At 59.0% G+C, this 17,121-nt stretch overlaps 1 protein-coding gene across 1 annotated transcript; it reads left to right on the top strand.

Moving 5' to 3' along the window:
- The first annotated feature begins 1,550 nt into the window (after positions 1–1,550).
- On the top strand, positions 1,551–15,732 carry ADGRA2 (adhesion G protein-coupled receptor A2). Its single transcript, XM_048928028.1, has 19 exons — positions 1,551–2,842; positions 7,067–7,138; positions 9,739–9,810; positions 9,899–9,970; positions 10,239–10,310; positions 10,414–10,577; positions 10,673–10,886; positions 11,183–11,347; positions 11,742–11,943; positions 12,031–12,180; positions 12,292–12,453; positions 12,551–12,760; positions 12,832–13,033; positions 13,204–13,412; positions 13,542–13,669; positions 13,767–13,890; positions 14,007–14,152; positions 14,285–14,374; positions 14,570–15,732. The coding sequence occupies exons 1-19, from the start codon at positions 2,097–2,099 to the stop codon at positions 15,720–15,722; spliced, it is 4,353 nt and encodes a 1,450-aa protein (XP_048783985.1). The 5' UTR covers positions 1,551–2,096; the 3' UTR covers positions 15,723–15,732.
- Positions 15,733–17,121: the final 1,389 nt, after the last annotated feature.

Below are 17,121 nucleotides of genomic sequence, written 5' to 3'. Positions count from 1 at the left end.
CATCATGGGAGAGTGCTGAGCTGCAGCCTGTCCCCGTTAGAAGCATTTAAAGCTGCTGTGCTCCAGTTTCCTTTCTTAGCCAAAAGCGCAGACACCACTCGCTTCCCTTCTTCCCCAAAGCCAGGCTTGATTTATTGTATCAGATCCATATCTTTTGTGTTGCAGAGTCTCTGGCTTGCAGCTTGACCTCCCTGTCAAGAAGTGCCTGCGATTCATGCAGCACGCATGCAGGGATGCAATAGGTGCTGAGATTTGGAGGGGCACAAAGGCCGCCTGCTGACGTTTCACAGCTCTTGCTGCACCAACCAGACCCGCTCTGCACGTCACACCAGGGTGCTGCACGTCCCTATGGGACTGCAGAGCTCCCCATGGACAGCACTGGATCTGCAGCTGCTGGAGATGCCCGAGGTAGGCAGAAGCTGCCCCATGCCCCAGCCCCACAGCCTGTGTGACACAGCCTTTCAAAGTGCAAAGAGTGTTTATTTCTTGGAGATCGGGTTTCCGGCAGGAAGGCCGGCAACTGCCAAGGTTTTTATTGGATCCCAGTGAAAGGAATTTCGAGTCTCGTGCTTGTTGTCTTTCCCTGTGCCTGCAGTGGAGAAGGAGCACTGTTACACCCAAATGAGGGCGAGGGGTACCGGGTTTGGCACTGCACATCCTTGATATTGTGGCTGAGGATGGGATGCTGCGTGGTCTCCTTGCAGGAGGTGTCGGAAGGGGCTGGAGGGGCTCTGGGAAAGTGTGGAGAGGGGTTGGAAGCACTTGAAAGGACCTGGAGCTGAGCCACGTGGGGAGCCCTGCTGGAGCTGAGCAGCCATGGGGCCAGGCAGCTCACATTATGGGCTTGGACAAAGTTTTGACTGTTCTTAGAGGTAATTTTATAGGGGATTGGGATTCTGAAGACCACATAGAGTAGCTTGATTGCTTCAGTGTGTGGTGGAGACAGCTTCAGTGCTCCGACCACCCTCAGATGGTGACAGCACTGACCAGTGTCCTCCAGGGCTGAGGGCTGTGCCAAGTCCTGCCGTGTTCATGTATGAAGAGCCCCCAGTTTAATGCTGAGGTTCTCCAGAGCCCTCGCAGCCTTTGGTTATGGAGTCACTGCCCTCAGAAAGAGAAAGAAGAGGGGCACCAGGGTTGGGGTGGTGTGAGCAGCTTCCCAGAGGAGAAATGGTACATCCTTTACAAACACTGCAGGGTGATGAGAAGTTGTTGTAGGGCTTGATCAAGTGGCAGAGCATTGCTGTGTTACCTACAGGAGGAGGAGGAGGGAGCACCGCTCGTGCTTTCTGCAGAGCATGAAGAGGAGGCAGGGCTCAGTGTTTGCTTTGGGGGTCAGTGGAGCCTCTTCCTCCCATTGGCCATCACCTGTTCATGCAGGATCTCCGGGCGGATGCTGGATACAAACAGTTTCCTGCTGCTCCCAGCTCCAGCTGTGGGGTCCGGGCCCAGCATCCTGAAGCAATGAGCAGTGGGAAGTGATTGCTGCAGTGGAAATTTTCCTCAAAAAAAAAAAAAAAAGAGGACACAAAGGGACACAGTGTGCATGACTGTGATTTGGTGACCAAGCTCCTGGAGCTGGGTTTGTGCTCTTATAATGATGGGAGTGTGATGAGTATCTCCTTACGCCCACCACCACAGTGAGATCTATTTATTTAGAGAATGGAGTCAATTTCTTCCTCCTCCATCCACTGCTGGTCCTGGAGAGAAACTGCTTTCCCCAATCAGCCTCTGCCTCCATTCTGTGACCCTCTTCTCCCTCTTCCTGGAGGCTTCCCAAAGAATTCGTTTCGTGCTTTGATCGCTTTTGATTTGGAGCTGCAGTGAGTGGCGTGCATGGAGAAGATGAACATGGGGCTGAGAGGGGCTGGGGGAGCACAGGGGACAGTGGGGACGTGGGAGGGAGGGAGCAGGAAGGAAAATATTGAACTTAGCATGAAAAGCACTGAGGCAAACAAAGTTAAAAGCGAGCAGGGAGGAATGCTGACTGCAGAGAAGGGGCCGGGAGGGAGTGAAGCAGTGAAGTGACAGTGAAAGTTTGTGCATTGGTTGCAGTGTGGGGCCCTGGGGGGCCAGCAGGGCTGCATGTCCCTGGGATGCAGTGCTTGTCACTGCAGGGTCACGTCATGGTCTGTATGGACCATGTGAGCTCTGTAGGTGCGGGGCTGCATCTTTTCTCGTGGATACATGGAGCTGCATCTCCATCTCTCTCCATGGAGGCACAGGGCTCCGTCTCTGTCTCTATGGATGCCCAGCTCTCCACCTCTCTCTCTCCATGGATGCCCGGGGCTCCATCTCTCCCGCTGGACGCACGGGGTTCCAGCTCTGCGCTTCGAGCCCCGCTCCGTGCCGTCGGGCTGAGCCCTTTGCCCCGCAGCCCCGCGCAGAGTCCGACGCCTCTCTGCCCCCTCGGGATCCCCGTTCTTCCACCCCACCCGGGGCCGTCCGGTGGTGGCCGGGCCGGGGGGGAGGAGGAGGAGAAGAAGAAGGCGGTGGCGGGGGGCGGTCCGGGGGAGGCGCCAGGGCTGGCGGCGGAGCGCTGCAAGCGGGGGAGGCGCCGCCGGAGCCGCCCCGGGGCTCGGGGAGCCGGAGCTCCCGGTGCCGGGGCGATGCGGGGGGCGGCGGCGGCGGCTCTGCTCTTAGCGGCGGCGGCGGCGCTGAGCGGGGCTGCGGAATCGGCGGCGGTGCGGAGCTGCGCGGTGCAAAGCGTGGGCTGTAAGTGCGCGGCGGAGCGGCACAAGGCGAGCGGCCCCGCCGTGCCCCGCCGCCGGGTTCTGTGCAACGGAGCGGCCCTCCCCGCACCTCCCGAACCGCGGCTGCTGCCCGACGGCACCGCCACGCTGTGAGTACCGCGCACACGCGTGCCCGCGTCCCTTCGTCCCACGCAGAGCGAACTCTACCGATTCCCGTGAGCTCGGCGGCTCTGCTCCGACTGTAGCGGTTTTTCTGCTCTGCGTAACGCGGAGCGCTGTTCGATGGGGTTTTAAAGCCGTCGTGGAGCCGCCCCGGGATCTCTCCGTCTCCGTGGGCTGGAAATGTGGGTGCGCAGCGTGGACCCGATGTGGAAGCGCAGGAAACGGGCTCCATCCCCGCGTTTCCTTCCGCGATGTTTGCTGATCGGAGCGCTGGGGGAGGATGTTTTTGTTTGAAAGCTTTTTACTGGGAATATTTGCTCCAGACGGATCTGATGTGCCGTGGATTTGGGCTCTGCGATGGGGCTGAGTTGTCGCTTCTCTCCCTCCGCTCGGCCCTGGGCAGGGGAGCTCCGGGCTCTGGGCAGGCGCTGGCAGCGGTGTGTGTTTATTTATAACTGCGGCAGGGAGGTTTGAATTAAAGCTGCCTGGGAGGGCAGTGACGGCACAGCCGCTGCTGGAATCGGCACTTTCACCCGTCCCACCAGAACCTTGTCCTGCTTTTGAGGTCCTGCAGTGCACGGGGTGCTCCCGATCCTGCCCAATGACCACGTATTTGCTATTTGCTCTTGCATGGGGGTCCTGTGGCTGCTTTGGAGCAGTTCATGTTTTCACTTCAGTGTGATGATGTTGGCCTGGTGAAAACCCATAAATATGGAGCATGTCCTCAAAGCTCATCCGAGCTGTGTGGCACCGTGAGCTCTGAAATGCAGTGGTTGCAATGGAAGCATCGATGGCCCTGAAGCTGTGGTCCCATCCCGTGCTGCCGTGCTGGAGCTGCACGCTGCAGCAGTGCTCTCCCCACGCTTCTCTGCTCTTGCAATCCCTGCCCTGGGGTGCTGTGACGTGTCAGCTCACTGCAGGCACCCACAAGGGTTGGGAATGCTTTGTTGAGTTGTATTTGGGAGCAGCATCCCATTCCTCGCTTGCTCTTGAGCTTCTTTTTGGGGTGACTGCATGGCAGCATCAGGACGTGACACAACCCCACTCTGACGTGACATGAAACCTACTGGCATAGACAGAAACCTACAAATACGTGGTGACCCTGAGCTCTGCTCTCTCGCAGTAAACATGATTTATGCTAAACCCTTTCCAGATGGGACAATCAAAACCAGAGGCTCCAGGTTCACCCAGCATCTCTCAGTGCTGCCAGGTGTGGTTAAGGCTGTGGGGACATCCCTCTGGGCAGCCCACAGCTCCTGTGTGCCCCAGGGGCAGCTCGACCGTGGGGCACACGGTGCATTTTGTGCAGAGCCCTGCAGTTCTTTGCTGCAGTGCTGGCCAGGAGCACGCGTGGGGTTTGGTGACACAGTGCCCCCATGCAACCTGAGCAGACATTCATGTGCTCTCTGCCACCCACCCTGTGCAGTTCCTGCACCCCTTTGTGCTTTGCTTCCCGTTTTGCTGCTTGCCACACGTCCTGCTCCAGTGGGCATCATCTATCCTCCTGGGACTGCAGTTTCCTTGGTGCTGGGCACTGGCATCTCAGGGCATTGGCTGGGGATGTCCCTGCAGCGCTGCTGCCTTTGCTAATGGGGCTGAATGCCCCCCCTCCACCCCGTGCTCACACCCTGATGGAAGTGTGCTGCGTCCCCACCCGCCCCAATCACCCTGTTGGCCCTGCTGTCACACGGGCAGGAGCCCAAACCTCTTCCAGATGTGGAATCCCAACGCAGGCCTCATTTCTGCACACAGCTTGATTGCACTGAAATTACAGATTGTCTGCAGGGAATGGAGGGCTTTGACTTATGACCAATTTCCAGTTCTACTTGAACTCCCCTCTGCTTATCCTGGGCCCTGCAGGCGCTTTCTTTTGGAAACCTTTTGATATTGATTGGGCAGTTTTTAGGGGTCGGTGGGTTTTTTTCCTTCCCATCCCTACAGACTGGGAACCCTGCGGAGCCATGGAGCGACGGGGACGTGACATCCCCAGGGCCATCCCTGCACCGCTCCACTCTGACCACTTTTCCCTCTCTCCGGGGCTCCTTTTTCCTGTGCTGAGGGTTGGAACAATAATTTTCACCATCCGAAATAGCCTGGTGTGACGTGAGCTGGTGGCACCGCCCCGGTTTGGGGGGGTAGGAGGGGGAAAGGAGTGGGTTGGGGAGCACCAGGGGCCCCCGCTTCACCCTTCCTACAATCCCCCGCCGGCGGCCGAGCGCCGCGCAGGGCACGGCCCTATCTGCACACAGCATATGCTTTAAATTAATGCACTCAGAGAGCAAAGCATAGCTGTGCTCCCCACCCCCACCATCCTCGCCCCACTATTAACCTCCGTGCCGCGTCCTCCTCCCGCTGCACGCCGGCTGCGGGGAGCGCGGCCGCTGCCTCCTTTTTTGGTCGGGGACATAGGAAGTTTATTGTTCCAGCAGGCCGGGTTCTGGAGCAGTTATTTATCCAAGTGGATTCCAGCACGCTTGAAAAAACAAGCTTGTTTGGGTTGTTTTTTTTTTTTGTGTGTGTGTGTGTTTTTTGTTGGTTGGGGTTTTTTAGTTTTTTTTTGTTGTTGTTCCATTTTTTGGCTCCTCTTTTTTGAGATGAGGGGAAGAAAAATGAGAAGGGAAAGGGATTTCTCCATCTCTGCGCCTGCGCTGGTGCCTCGTGGGCTCCGTGCCATTGGTAATGGGGTCTGGGGAGAGGAGGTGGGACCCAGTGGGACCCATCACCCACTCCTTGCTTTTCCTTCATGCTGTGCTCTGTCATCTCTGCATTACCCTTAGGGAGTGATCCAGAATCACTCACTGAACGCAGCGTCAGCCAACGGCTTCCTGGGTGCTGCAGAACTGTTCCATTTCAGTGGCATGTCCTGCTCGTGGTTCTGCACTTTCATGGTGTGCCAAGCCCTGCAGGCAGCCTGGGCACAGGGACCACGTCCCCCTGCATCAGTGGCTATAAGGAGCCTGACAGGGACCCACTGCCATGGCTGGATCCGTCCTGCAGCCCCATGAATCCGTCTCATGCATTCAGAGCTTTCTTGGTTCCCTGCTTTGAGTGGTGCCAGCAGAGACACATCACCACTAACTCATGGATCTCCGTGGAACCCAGTGGGGCTGCCTGGGAAAAAAGGCCAGCATCCTTTGGTCACTCATTGGGAGCTTTGTTCCTTGCACAAATAGGTGCAGGGGGTCCCAGCTCCATCAGGCACAGGATGGAGGCTGCTCCCGCCTCTGCTCTCCCCGCAGCCTGGCTGCAGATCACACAGGATACTGATTTCATCTTGGACAGCCTGAGCTTTGCCTTTTATGGAGGGGAGTTTTGTTTTTATGGCAGAAACACAGCTGATGGTCCCAGGGGTCAGAAGAACAAAGACATCTCCTGGCATGGGGGCTCCTTCCTGGGGCCCATGGTGGGCTGGGGGCCATGTTCCCAGCTGGGTGCAGCCCTGGTTGTAACCCCAGCCAAAGCTGCACCCTTGTGGAGAGCACATGGTGGTGGGGACACAGTGGTGAGTGCAACATCCATGGAGAGCAGCGTGCTGCACTGCAGCAGCATCCCTTGGGGGCTGTAGTGAGGGAACTGGGTGCCACGTGAGTGCCATGGAATGGGATGAAGCTGAGCTGCTGCTGGGGTTAGATTGCAACCCCTCTGGAGTCCCCCAGTCTTGGCTGCGATGTGGGAATGGGGCCAGGGAAACCCGACGTCTGCCCCCTGGGACTGGGATGGTGTGGAGCTCGTCCTGTCTGCAGCACACAGTTCCCATTCAGCGCAGCTGCAGGGACGGCCCGTGTGTAAACAGCCCTGGCACAGCCCTCAATGAGGCCTTTTTTCCTGCTGCTCGCCCCCGGATGGGGTTCCCAGGGAACCCTCCCTGCTGCGGTTTCCCTCTGCGCTTCCTGCCACTGATGGGGTGGGGGCTGAGGATTCCTCGATGCTGCTCAGTGCAGGTTTGGGGGTTCTTATTGCCTACACGTGCAACTCTATGTTGTGATGCCCCAGGCACTGATACAGCCCTGGGGACCTCCAGCCCAGTGCCACCATGGCATGGTGTCCCCACAAGGGTGCTGTGTGTCCCATGTCATCCCCCAGCGATGCCACCTTGCCACAGATCCAGCTATTCCCAATCCCCCAGCCTCACTGATCCTTGGGCATCTCCATCACAGCCCATGTAACAGCACCTTCCCTCTCCTTCCATCCCTGTGCTCTCATCCCCACAGGCTGCTGAGCAACAACAAGATCACAGTGCTGCAGAACGGCTCCTTCTTCGGGCTGCGGGCGCTGGAGAAGCTGTGAGTGAATGGAGGCTGGGGGTGGTGTGGGTTAGGCTACTCAGTGAGCCTCTGGGCATTGGGTTTGCCACCAGCACCCACAGGCATCCTGGGGTCTCTGGAAGCTGGATTGGGGCAGAGGCACCGGGGGGGCCACACTCAGTGGGGGCTGGTATGAAAAGCGACATTGTCCCCCCAAACAAAGTCAACTTTCTTATCTCTCCATGAAAGGCATCTCTATGATGGGAGTGTTAATAAGAGGAGATTTATGGCCCCCATATGGATCTGATCTGTAGGTTTTTAGGAGTGGGGACGGGCACACTGAGGGTGTTTTGTTCCCCTTCAAGGGGCTCACACATTCCTCAGCCCCACAGGGATGGGGTGACACCGGGGCCGGGGGGCTCCAGCTGTGGGGACAGCCCATGGGTGCCCATCCCTTTGCAGGAGGGTCCCTGCAGGGCACTGTGCCTGCACCATCCCATGGCACATGGTGCCAAGGATGTCTTTATTCCTTTGGGGTGCAGGGACCCCTCCATGGTGCCCAGGCTTCTGATTGGCACCACAGCACCCATTGGTCCCAGCCCCACTGCCCAGGGGTCTCACCACTGCTCCCCATGGGCAGTGGGATCAGCACAGCCTGGATCTCATTAGCTCAAACAAGGAAGCATTTATGAACGTGAAGCCTGTTTGAGTTATGCAGTGTGCACCTGCCCTGGCCAGCAGAGGCCAGCTGCTCCATGGGGAGTGGGTGTGCAGTGCTGGGTCAGGGCAGGAACTGCAGGGCATGGCATTGCCTCTGGGCTTGTGTTCCCAGTGCGTGGTGTTGAGGCTGACGTGAGATTTTTGAAGCCATGAAAATACGCATGGAGCTGTTTTGGGACTCTATTTGAAGCAGTCATTTTGAGGACCCAAGTTTCTCCCACTCTGTGGTTGAAGTATGGGGTCACATTTAGGCTCCTGGCACTGAGTTCTCATTAACGAGAGGATTAATGAGCCTGGACAGGGAGCAGCCTAGCCCAGGGGCGATACCTGGGGACCGCAGCCCCTGAGTGCAGGAGGTCTGCACATCCCCATGCCCTGAGGTCTCTGTGTGTGTAGCATGGGGTGGCCTCCACTGAAGCTCAGCTCAGAGCACAGCCATGGGCAGCATCCCCCCGTCCCCCAGCCTGCACAGGGCTGCGCCTGATTGCTCCCGACAGCAGCTCTAATTGTATGCATCGGGTCGGTCCAGGGCTGCAGCACAGAGAAGCCCCACAGAGGGGCTGTGCTGGCACCACAAGGACCTCAGGGGCCCCCTTGCTTTGGTCATGGGGCCATGGGGGTTTGGCATCCCGGTGTGACGCAGTCACTGGGGCTGAGCTGTTTCCAGAGTCCCCAAGCCATTCCCAAGAGCCCCATGCCCACCACCCCTCGGGGCTGGCAGCTCAGCATCACCACTGATATGTGGCGGCGTAATGAGATTAATGAGTGTGAGCAGGGCCGGTATGCGGCCACCCTCATTAGCGCAGCCCCAACTGGGAGTGCCATGCCCTCCGCCGGCACCACCGTGCTCAGGGGCTGGGATTTGGCCAGGATGGGTCCCTCGATGGCCCCATACAGGACTGTGAGTTTTGGGGTAGCCCCGTGGTGACAGTGGCTCCTGTCAGCCAGGCATTGGGCACTGTGCTGAAAGGCTCTGGATGGGAGTGAGCACGGGAGAAAACCACACTCATGGTAACTCCATCCCACGTGCTGTAGATGGGGCTGGGAGCACAACTAAAAGCCTGTGTGAGCTGCCTGCACATGGAAGCACTGGGAAAGGTCCAACAAAGGAATGAATGAACAACGCTGTGTGTGGGGAGGGGGGACGTTGAACGGTGCCGTGTGCAGAGTTGTGGAGATCCCACAGTGCCGGTGCTGCAGGTGTGGGGTCTGTCTGTCTGTCTGTCTGTCCGTGGGGCTGTCCCAGGGTCAGGTGTGTTCTGTGGTGGAGGGTTGTTGGGATGGGGAGGGTTGTTGGGGTGGGGATGGTTGTTGGGATGGCTGGGTTTGCACTACAGGTGTGGGTGAGTGGAGCTGTTCCTTCAGCACTGGGGCTCACCTGAGCCACCCCTGTAAATCTGCACACCCACAGCCCTGCACACCCACAGCCCTGCACACCTCTGCACCCTGCCCAGCGCCCTGAGAGCTGGCTGTGTGCCTTGTACCCATGGGACACCTCTGCTCAGCAGAAGCGCAGCAGCTGAGAGCTCTCCCTACGTCCCTACTGCAGCGGCTGCTGCGTGCCTGGCGTGCCTCTGATAAGATACACGCCTGCAATCAATGTAATAACCCAATCGAGCTTCCTCCGGGCTGCAAAGCCACTGTGAAGCTGTGCTGACATTTGCAGCGTGCTCTTATCCTAGTAGCCTTCTTGGGATAAGGCTGCTCTGGAAACAGCTCTGCAGGAGGGAAAGGTGAGCACGGTACGTGTGGGGCCCTGCTGTGTCCCTGGGGTGCCTGGCTCTGTGTGGCTGCAGTGTGCTGGGAGCGGGGCTGCGTTCCCCAGGCTTCCATCTGGCTGGGAGCACTGTGGAGCTGTGCTGATGGAAGGGGCAGAATGCTGGCTGCACGCCCTGAGCTCCGTGTCTGTCTCCCCGCAGGGACCTGAAGAACAACCTGATCAGCACGGTGCAGCCAGGCGCCTTCCTTGGGCTCCCCGAGCTGAAGCGTCTGTAAGTACCTGGGGAGTGCAGGGCAGCCTATTGGGATTGGGAGCAGCTCAGCATCTCCAGCACTCACAGCCCCTCTACTTCCTTGCAGGGACCTCTCCAACAACCGCATCGGTTGTCTGAGCGCCAGCGTCTTCCAGGGTCTCACCAACCTCCTCCGACTGTAAGCAGTGCCGTGGGCTCCCCTAGAAGGGCCACCATCTCCCACACACTGTGTTGGGTGGTGGGGGCTGTAAATGGGACACATCAGGGGGCTCGGACTCCTGGTCCCCTCCTAAAGGCTTTCATCTCTAGGATTGGGTGGGGACGGGATGGAGATGGGGATGAGGATGCCCAGACCAGTGGGTGACATTAGCAGCTCCAGGATGTGAGAGGACTTTAGGTTTTCCAAGCATGTCCCAGTCTCCTCCACAGCTTTGTGCTTCTTGCAGTAACATGTCAGGAAACATTTTCTCCAGCCTCCCCCCTGGCGTCTTTGACGAGCTGCCCTCACTGAAAGTCGTGTGAGTACACCACGTCCACCCCCAAACACAGACCCTCTCTGAGTTGTGCACAGCTGTGCCACCTCCACCTTCAGCCTCCCCACACGGCTGCTGACCCTTGCAGGGATTTTGCCACCGAATACCTGACGTGTGACTGCAATTTGCTCTGGGTGCTGCCCTGGGCCCGCAACCGCTCAGCTCAGATCTCGGAGCGGACGCTGTGTGTGTATCCACGTCACCTGCACAGCACCCCGCTGCGTAGCGCACAGGAGAACCAGCTGCAATGCGGTGAGCAGGAGAGAAGAAGGGTGTGGGCAGTGTGCCAGGGCCAGGGGGGGCTCACACCACATGTGTGTGTGTCCCATCCCCCCCAACCCCTGCAGCCGGCACCCCGGAGCTGCACACCCACCACCTCATCCCGTCGCTGCGCCAGGTGGTGTTCCAGGGGGACCGACTGCCCTTCCAGTGCACCGCCACCTATTTGGACAACAGCACCCAGATCCATTGGTACCACAACCAGCAGCGAGTGCAGGAGGATGAGCGGGCGGGCGTCATCGTGGAGGAGAGCCTCATCCATGACTGCACCTTCATCACCAGGTGGGAACAGGATGGGATCGGGATTGAGATGGGGATGATGGGGATAGAGATGTGAATGGGGGTAGGAATGGAGGTGGGATGGGGAGAGGATTGAACAGGGATGAGGATGGGAATAGGGATTAGGATGGAGATAGAGGTGGAGATGGAGTGCATATATGCTGGGGACAGTGCAGGGCTTGCAGGTTTGCGGGTACCAAGTGCTGTAGGTGGGATGCAAAGTGTTGGCATTGTTTCTTGGTGCATGTGCCTACTCCAGGGACTGCCCCTCCATGCCAACGTGTCCCCTCTGCCCACAGTGAACTCATCCTCTCCAACATCCACGTCTCCGCCAACGGTGAGTGGGAGTGTGCCGTCTCCACCTCGCAGGGCAACGTCAGCAAGAAGGTGGAGATCGTGGTGCTGGAGACCTCTGCATCCTACTGCCCTGCAGAGCGCGTCACCAACAACCGAGGGGACTTCAGGTAGAGACCAGTAGCAGTGTGGCCGTGGCCGTGTGCGATGCGTGCCGGGCAGGGGGCTGCCTGCAGGCGGGAGCCCACAGGTGCCCAATCATCTGCTTGCAATTAGCAGCCACAGGGAGCATGAGCGCCTTTGAAGGCCTTCCCGTGCCGGCAGCGCAGCCAGGCTCCAGCAGCAGAGGTGTTGGAATTTCTCTGGCACAAGACGAAAGGCTCTGGGCGTCTGCCGTAACCTCGGCAGGGCTGTTCCAGAATATAAATTACTGCTGCAGTCAATGTGGCTTCGATTAGCGGTGCCCCCCTGCGCTGCTCTGAGCCGAGCAGGATGTGGGATGGGGGGACAGCAGCTTCGTGGGGAGCATTGCCCCACTGTCACTGTGTGTGTGTGTGCATCCAGGTGGCCCCGCACGCTGGCTGGCATCACTGCCTTCCAGTCATGCCTGCAGTACCCCTTCGCCTCGGGGCCAGCAAGTGGGGGTCCAGCAGCAGAGAAGCAAGCGTCCAGGCGTTGTGACCGTGCGGGGCGCTGGGAGGAGGGCGACTACTCCCACTGCCTCTACACCAACGACATCACCCGCGTGCTCTACACCTTTGTGCTGGTGAGCCAGGTGTTCAGCCCGCACGGATTGCTGAGGTTGGGGTCAGGCACAGCAGTGATCGTGCCCTGTGGTCGTGCCACCCTACAGATGCCCATCAATGCCTCCAATGCACTGACACTGGCTCACCAGCTGCGCGTCTACACAGCCGAGGCTGCCAACTTCTCAGATATGGTCGATGTCCTCTACGTGGCTCAGATGATTGAGAAGTTTATTGGCTACGTGGACCAGATCAAGCAGGTAACGCTGCTGTTCTTTGCTTTCCCCATCCGTGCATGGTGGGTACTGGGAGGGAAGCATGAACTGGGGATGAATGAACTGAGCGCGACCTGCAGCCGGCTCTCCTCGCAGCTCACCGATGTGATCGTGGAGATGGCAAGCAACATCATGCTGGTGGACGACCACATCCTCTGGATGTCACAGAAAGAAGAGAAGGCATGCACCAGCATCGTGCGTTCCCTGGAGAAGATCGCAGCGCACACCCTCAGCACCAACTCCCAGCACATGGCAGTGGTGAGTCCCTGCATGCAGAGGGGGTCCATCCATGCCCATGTTAGGGGTCTCTGCCCATGCTGGGCTGACAGCCGCCTCACTGCTCTGTGCCTGGCAGAACTCACGCAACATCGCCTTCGAGGCGTACGTGGTAAAGCCTGAGAGCTACGTGGGGCTGAGCTGCGTGGCGTTCCAGCGCCGGGATGGGGGCCCTCCTGGGCGCACGGCCCTGGCTGAGCAGGGAGCCGAGCCCCAGCCTGACCAGCAGCTGCGACTGCGCTGCACCACAGGACGCCCCAACGTCTCCCTGAGCAGTTTCCACATCAAGGTATGGGTCTGATGGGGGTGAGGGGTTTTTGAGGGTGCGGCTTGATCTCACCGATGACTGCGTGCCCACAGAACAGCATTGCCCTGGCCTCCATCCAGCTGCCGCCCAGCCTCTTTGCCAGCCCCATTCCACCCACCCCGCTGGCCGACTGCAAGTTGCAGCTGCTGGTGTTCCGCAATGGGAAGCTCTTCTGCAGCACAGGGAACTCCTCACGTCTAGCAGACGACGGCAAGCGGCGCAGCGTGGCCACGCCAGTCATCTATGCAGGGACATGTAAGGGCTGTGTGCCAGCAGGGCTGCCTTTCTATAGAGATTAGAGCTGTTCTCTGCAGCTCTCCTGCAGAGCAAAGCCATTTCTTTGGGCTGTGCTGCTGAAGGGAAAGTGGTGGTTTTTTTTGGGGGGGGGGATCCCCCTGGCTCACCAGCTCTCTCCATCCCTGCAGATGGCTGCAGTGTAGGGAACCTGACGGAGCCGGTGGCCGTGTCGCTGCGACACCCCGGGGAGGGTGCAGACCCTGTGGCTGCCTACTGGAACTTTGAGGTGCTGGGGGGCATGGGGGGTTGGAGCGCCGAGGGCTGCCAGCTGGCTGCCCGTGAGCCCAACGTCACCTCCCTGCACTGCCGGCACCTCAGCAACGTGGCTGTGCTCATGGTAAATGGGGCAGCAGGTGGGGGGTGAGCACTGGGGCTCTGTGCTCGCACTGTGGAGGTGTATGATGCGTGGTACTGCAGGCTGTGGGGATATGGGGTAGGGTCTGACGGGCTGTGTGGTGCCGTGCAGGAGCTGAGCGGGTTCCCCAGTGAGGCACGAGGTCCAGTGGAGGTGCTGCACCCAGCCATGTACACCTGCACAGCCGTGCTGCTGCTCTGCCTCTTCACCACCATCATCACATACATCGTCCACCACGGGTGAGCATCACAGCGTGGCCTTGGCTGTAGGTGGGGGTATGGCTGGAGGTGGACAGCCCAAGCCAGGCAGCTCACCGCTCCCTTCTGCTCCCTTCAGCACCATTCACATCACGCGGAAGTGCTGGCACATGCTCCTTAACCTCTGCTTCCACATGGCCATGACATCAGCAGTGTTTGCAGGAGGCATCACCCTCACCGGCTACCTGGTCGTCTGCCAAGCGGTGGGTGCCACTGCTGCAATGGGGGGGACCCCAAATGGGGCCTTCCTCCAAGCTGAACAGTTGAGCTTCACTTGGCTGCATCATCCTTGTGCTGACCACATCACCTCGTCCTGCAGGTCGGCATCATTTTGCACTACTCCTCCCTGTCCACGCTGCTGTGGATGGTGGTGAAAGCCCGTGTCCTCTACAAGGAGGCGACCTGGAAAGCACCTCGGCAGCCAGATGGGGATTCAGCACCGCCGACCCCTCGGCCCATGCTGCGGTACTGCCATCCCCTGCCTGGGACTCCTCCCTGGGTCCTCCCCGTTGGGAATTGCACTCAGCAGCATGGCATAATTTTGGTGTGCTCTGACCCAGCACAACGGTGTGCTCTTGGTGTGCTCTCTCTTTTCAGGTTCTATCTGATTGCTGGTGGGATCCCCCTCATCATCTGCGGCATCACAGCAGCTGTCAACATCCACAACTACCATGACAACAACCCTTAGTAAGTGTCCTGCTGCCTTCCTCAGCCTGGGCAAGGGGAAGGGAAGCCAGAAGTGCTGGGAATCCAGGGAAATGCTTGTGGAATCCATCCCAGGAGCTGTCTATTGACGAGCCATGCATAACCCATGGAGAGAGGCCATTGGACATGTCCAGGGGCTGAAGCCATACTGATTGGATCCTTTTCTTTCCCCTACAGCTGCTGGCTGGTGTGGAGGCCCAGCCTGGGTGCCTTCTACGTGCCGGTGGCCTTCATCCTGCTGGTCACCTGGCTGTACCTGCTGTGTGCTGGACTCAGCCTGCAGTGCCAGGCTCCTCGTGGGAAGGAGCCCCCGGAGTTGCCAGGCACACCGCCGAGGCTGGGGACCAACGGGGAGCTGCTGACAGACTCAGGCTCCATCTCAGTGACGCTGCACTCAGGGACGCATTGCCCAGAGGTGGATGGTGTGTACTCACTGCAGGCACAGCTCTGGGCACTGCTGGCTGTGCACGCCATGTATGTGGCCTTATGGACGTTTGGAGCCATGGCCGTGTCCCAGCGTGGAGATCTCAACGTCGTTTTCAGCTGCCTCTACGGGGTGACGGCCGTGGCGCTGGGACTCTTCATCTTCATCCATCACTGCGTCCGTCGCCGGGACGTGCTGGGCTCGTGGTTCTCCTGCTGCCCCTCCTACCGCTCTGCGCTGCCCATGCAGCCCTACAGCCACCCCGGCACGGCGGCGGTAGAGGACGGCTCCCAAATGTTCATCAGCTGCGATCCCGAAGCCGCCCGCAGCGCCACGTCCTCCTCCTCACCCAGCAGCACGGGCTCAGCCGCCGGCCGCTGCAAGCTGACCAACCTGCGGGCGGCACAGAGCCAGGCTGAGGAAGCGGAGCACGGCGACGGGGGGAGAAGCTCCGGGGTGGGGAGAAACGCCAACAACCACCGCAGGAACCACAAGAGCAGAACTAAGCAGCACCGCGAGGGGAAGCACCACCGCTTGAAGGTGCTGCGGGGCCCCTCCTCCGAGCAGAGCGAAAGCGGCAGCGTGCACAACAGCCATTCCGAGAGCTACCACAGCAGCAGGAACAGCCCCATGAACAACTGCGCTGCGCAGCGAGCCGCGGGCACCCAGGATGGGGAGGTGGCACCCAGCCAGTCGGAGGGCAGCGACGGCTTTCTGGAGGCGCGACGGCGGAGCAGAGACAACGTGAGGCAAGCGGAGAGGGAGGCGAAGCGACGCTCCTACCCCCTAAACGTGGGCAGCCACAACGGAGGCTTGAAGGGCAGCAAGTACGACGTCAACCTGGCCGGTGCTGACGGCGGGGCCGGGATGAGAAGCGGGCTCTGGAAAAGCGAAACTACGGTGTGAGGGATGGGGAAGGAGCAGATGGCCATAGTGCTGCAGCACGTCCTCCTAGGCTGGAGGCTGTGCACGGAGGAGGCTGGAGAGAGGCTGCGAGCGTGGCTAAGTGCACTACGTGGGGCCTCATCCCCGCAGGACGGGCGTCACAGCCTGCCCATGTTGCAGCACCGAGAGGCGGAGGTGAAAGGCAACCATTGCTTTTCAGCAGCACGAATTGCAGCCTCGCTTCCGTCGCTCCCGCACCTCACTTCAGACTGATCCTAAATGCTATTTTATAAGATACAAAGGAAACAAATGTCTATTTTTCAAATTTCTATATTGGTGAATGTATATATGTATAGACTTGATGCAAGTGCCTCCGCCTTAGCAGCAATGCTCTCCCACAGCCACGAATGCAATACTCCCAAAGACGTAGGCAGGTCGTGCGGACGCTTGGGTGGCCCCAAATGAGCTTTTTCTGAAAGAGTCTCAGTTTGAAGTGTTATGAAAAGCAAACGTTGTTATCTTAAAGGACAGCACTGAGCCCCGAGGGTTGCCAAAGCAAAAGCCATATTGCGAAGCAAGCACAAGGTAAGAGAAGGCACTGATCCGAGAAACTGTCTGCACTCTGTGGATGTCAGACACTAAAAGCACCGCAGGAAAATGCTCCCAAACCCTCCCAGGTGTGACCTATGCAAACGGGTGGAGCAGCAGCACTGCTCTGCCTGAGGTGGACACGGGTTGCCCATCTCCTCCAGGAACCAAAGAGCCCAATTGGGTGCAGGCACCGAAGCAGGTCCTCATCCTTCACCCATGTGTGCACACAGGACCCAGCAGGCTTTGCTCCCCCAAAGCCAGGACACCAACAGCGCTGTGTTGAGCCACCTCCTGTCCCTCCAGTGTGGGCTCCTCCCTCACAGGAGGCTGCTCCTGGACAGTGAGATGCCCACGGTGCTGTCAGGGCCCTTCCTAAGGACTGCAGTACGTTCAAAGGGCTGGAACTTTGCTAAGCACTTATTCTTCCCCATTTAAAAACAGGTCCCCCTTTTTTCCAGCAGGCAAATAAAAAGCCAGACTCACTGCAGGCTGTAGGAGGCTCTAGGAGCACTCCCAAGTCTCCATTTGCTTAAAGGAGAACGAGGGGAGTCTATCTGTGCTGTTTTCAGCCTCAGTTCTCTCACGTGTGCAAATGGGTTTAATTATTTACCTACCTCCCATGGGGTCCCGGGGAGCAGCAAAGGACTGCAGCGCTGGGAAGCATTCAAGCCAGCCCTCTGCTACCCCACAGCCGAGGGATCCAGGAGTTAACAGAGCAAAACAGCACTTAGAGGCAGATTTTTCTCCCCTTCAGAATCCAACTCCTCTCCCTTTGGAACCCCTCGTCCTGCAGGGCTGCAGTTCACTGGCTTTGCTGTGTCCCTGGGCT

This window comes from Lagopus muta, chromosome 27 (genome assembly GCF_023343835.1).
Source record: "Lagopus muta isolate bLagMut1 chromosome 27, bLagMut1 primary, whole genome shotgun sequence".
Classification (NCBI taxonomy): Eukaryota; Metazoa; Chordata; class Aves; order Galliformes; family Phasianidae; genus Lagopus; species Lagopus muta.
Note: the sequence above shows the minus strand (reverse complement) of the source record. Positions and strands in the feature narration are given on the sequence as shown.

What these genes read in the sequence shown, in the direction of transcription:
- ADGRA2 (XM_048928028.1), top strand. Translation starts at nt 2,097, where the DNA reads ATGCAGTGCTTGTCACTGCAGGGTCACGTCATGGTCTGTATGGACCAT. An exon ending in GCAACGTGGCTGTGCTCATG is followed by an intron (nt 13,413 to 13,541) that starts GTAAATGGGGCA and finishes GGTGCCGTGCAG; the next exon opens with GAGCTGAGCGGGTTCCCCAG. An exon ending in ACCTGGTCGTCTGCCAAGCG is followed by an intron (nt 13,891 to 14,006) that starts GTGGGTGCCACT and finishes CTCGTCCTGCAG; the next exon opens with GTCGGCATCATTTTGCACTA.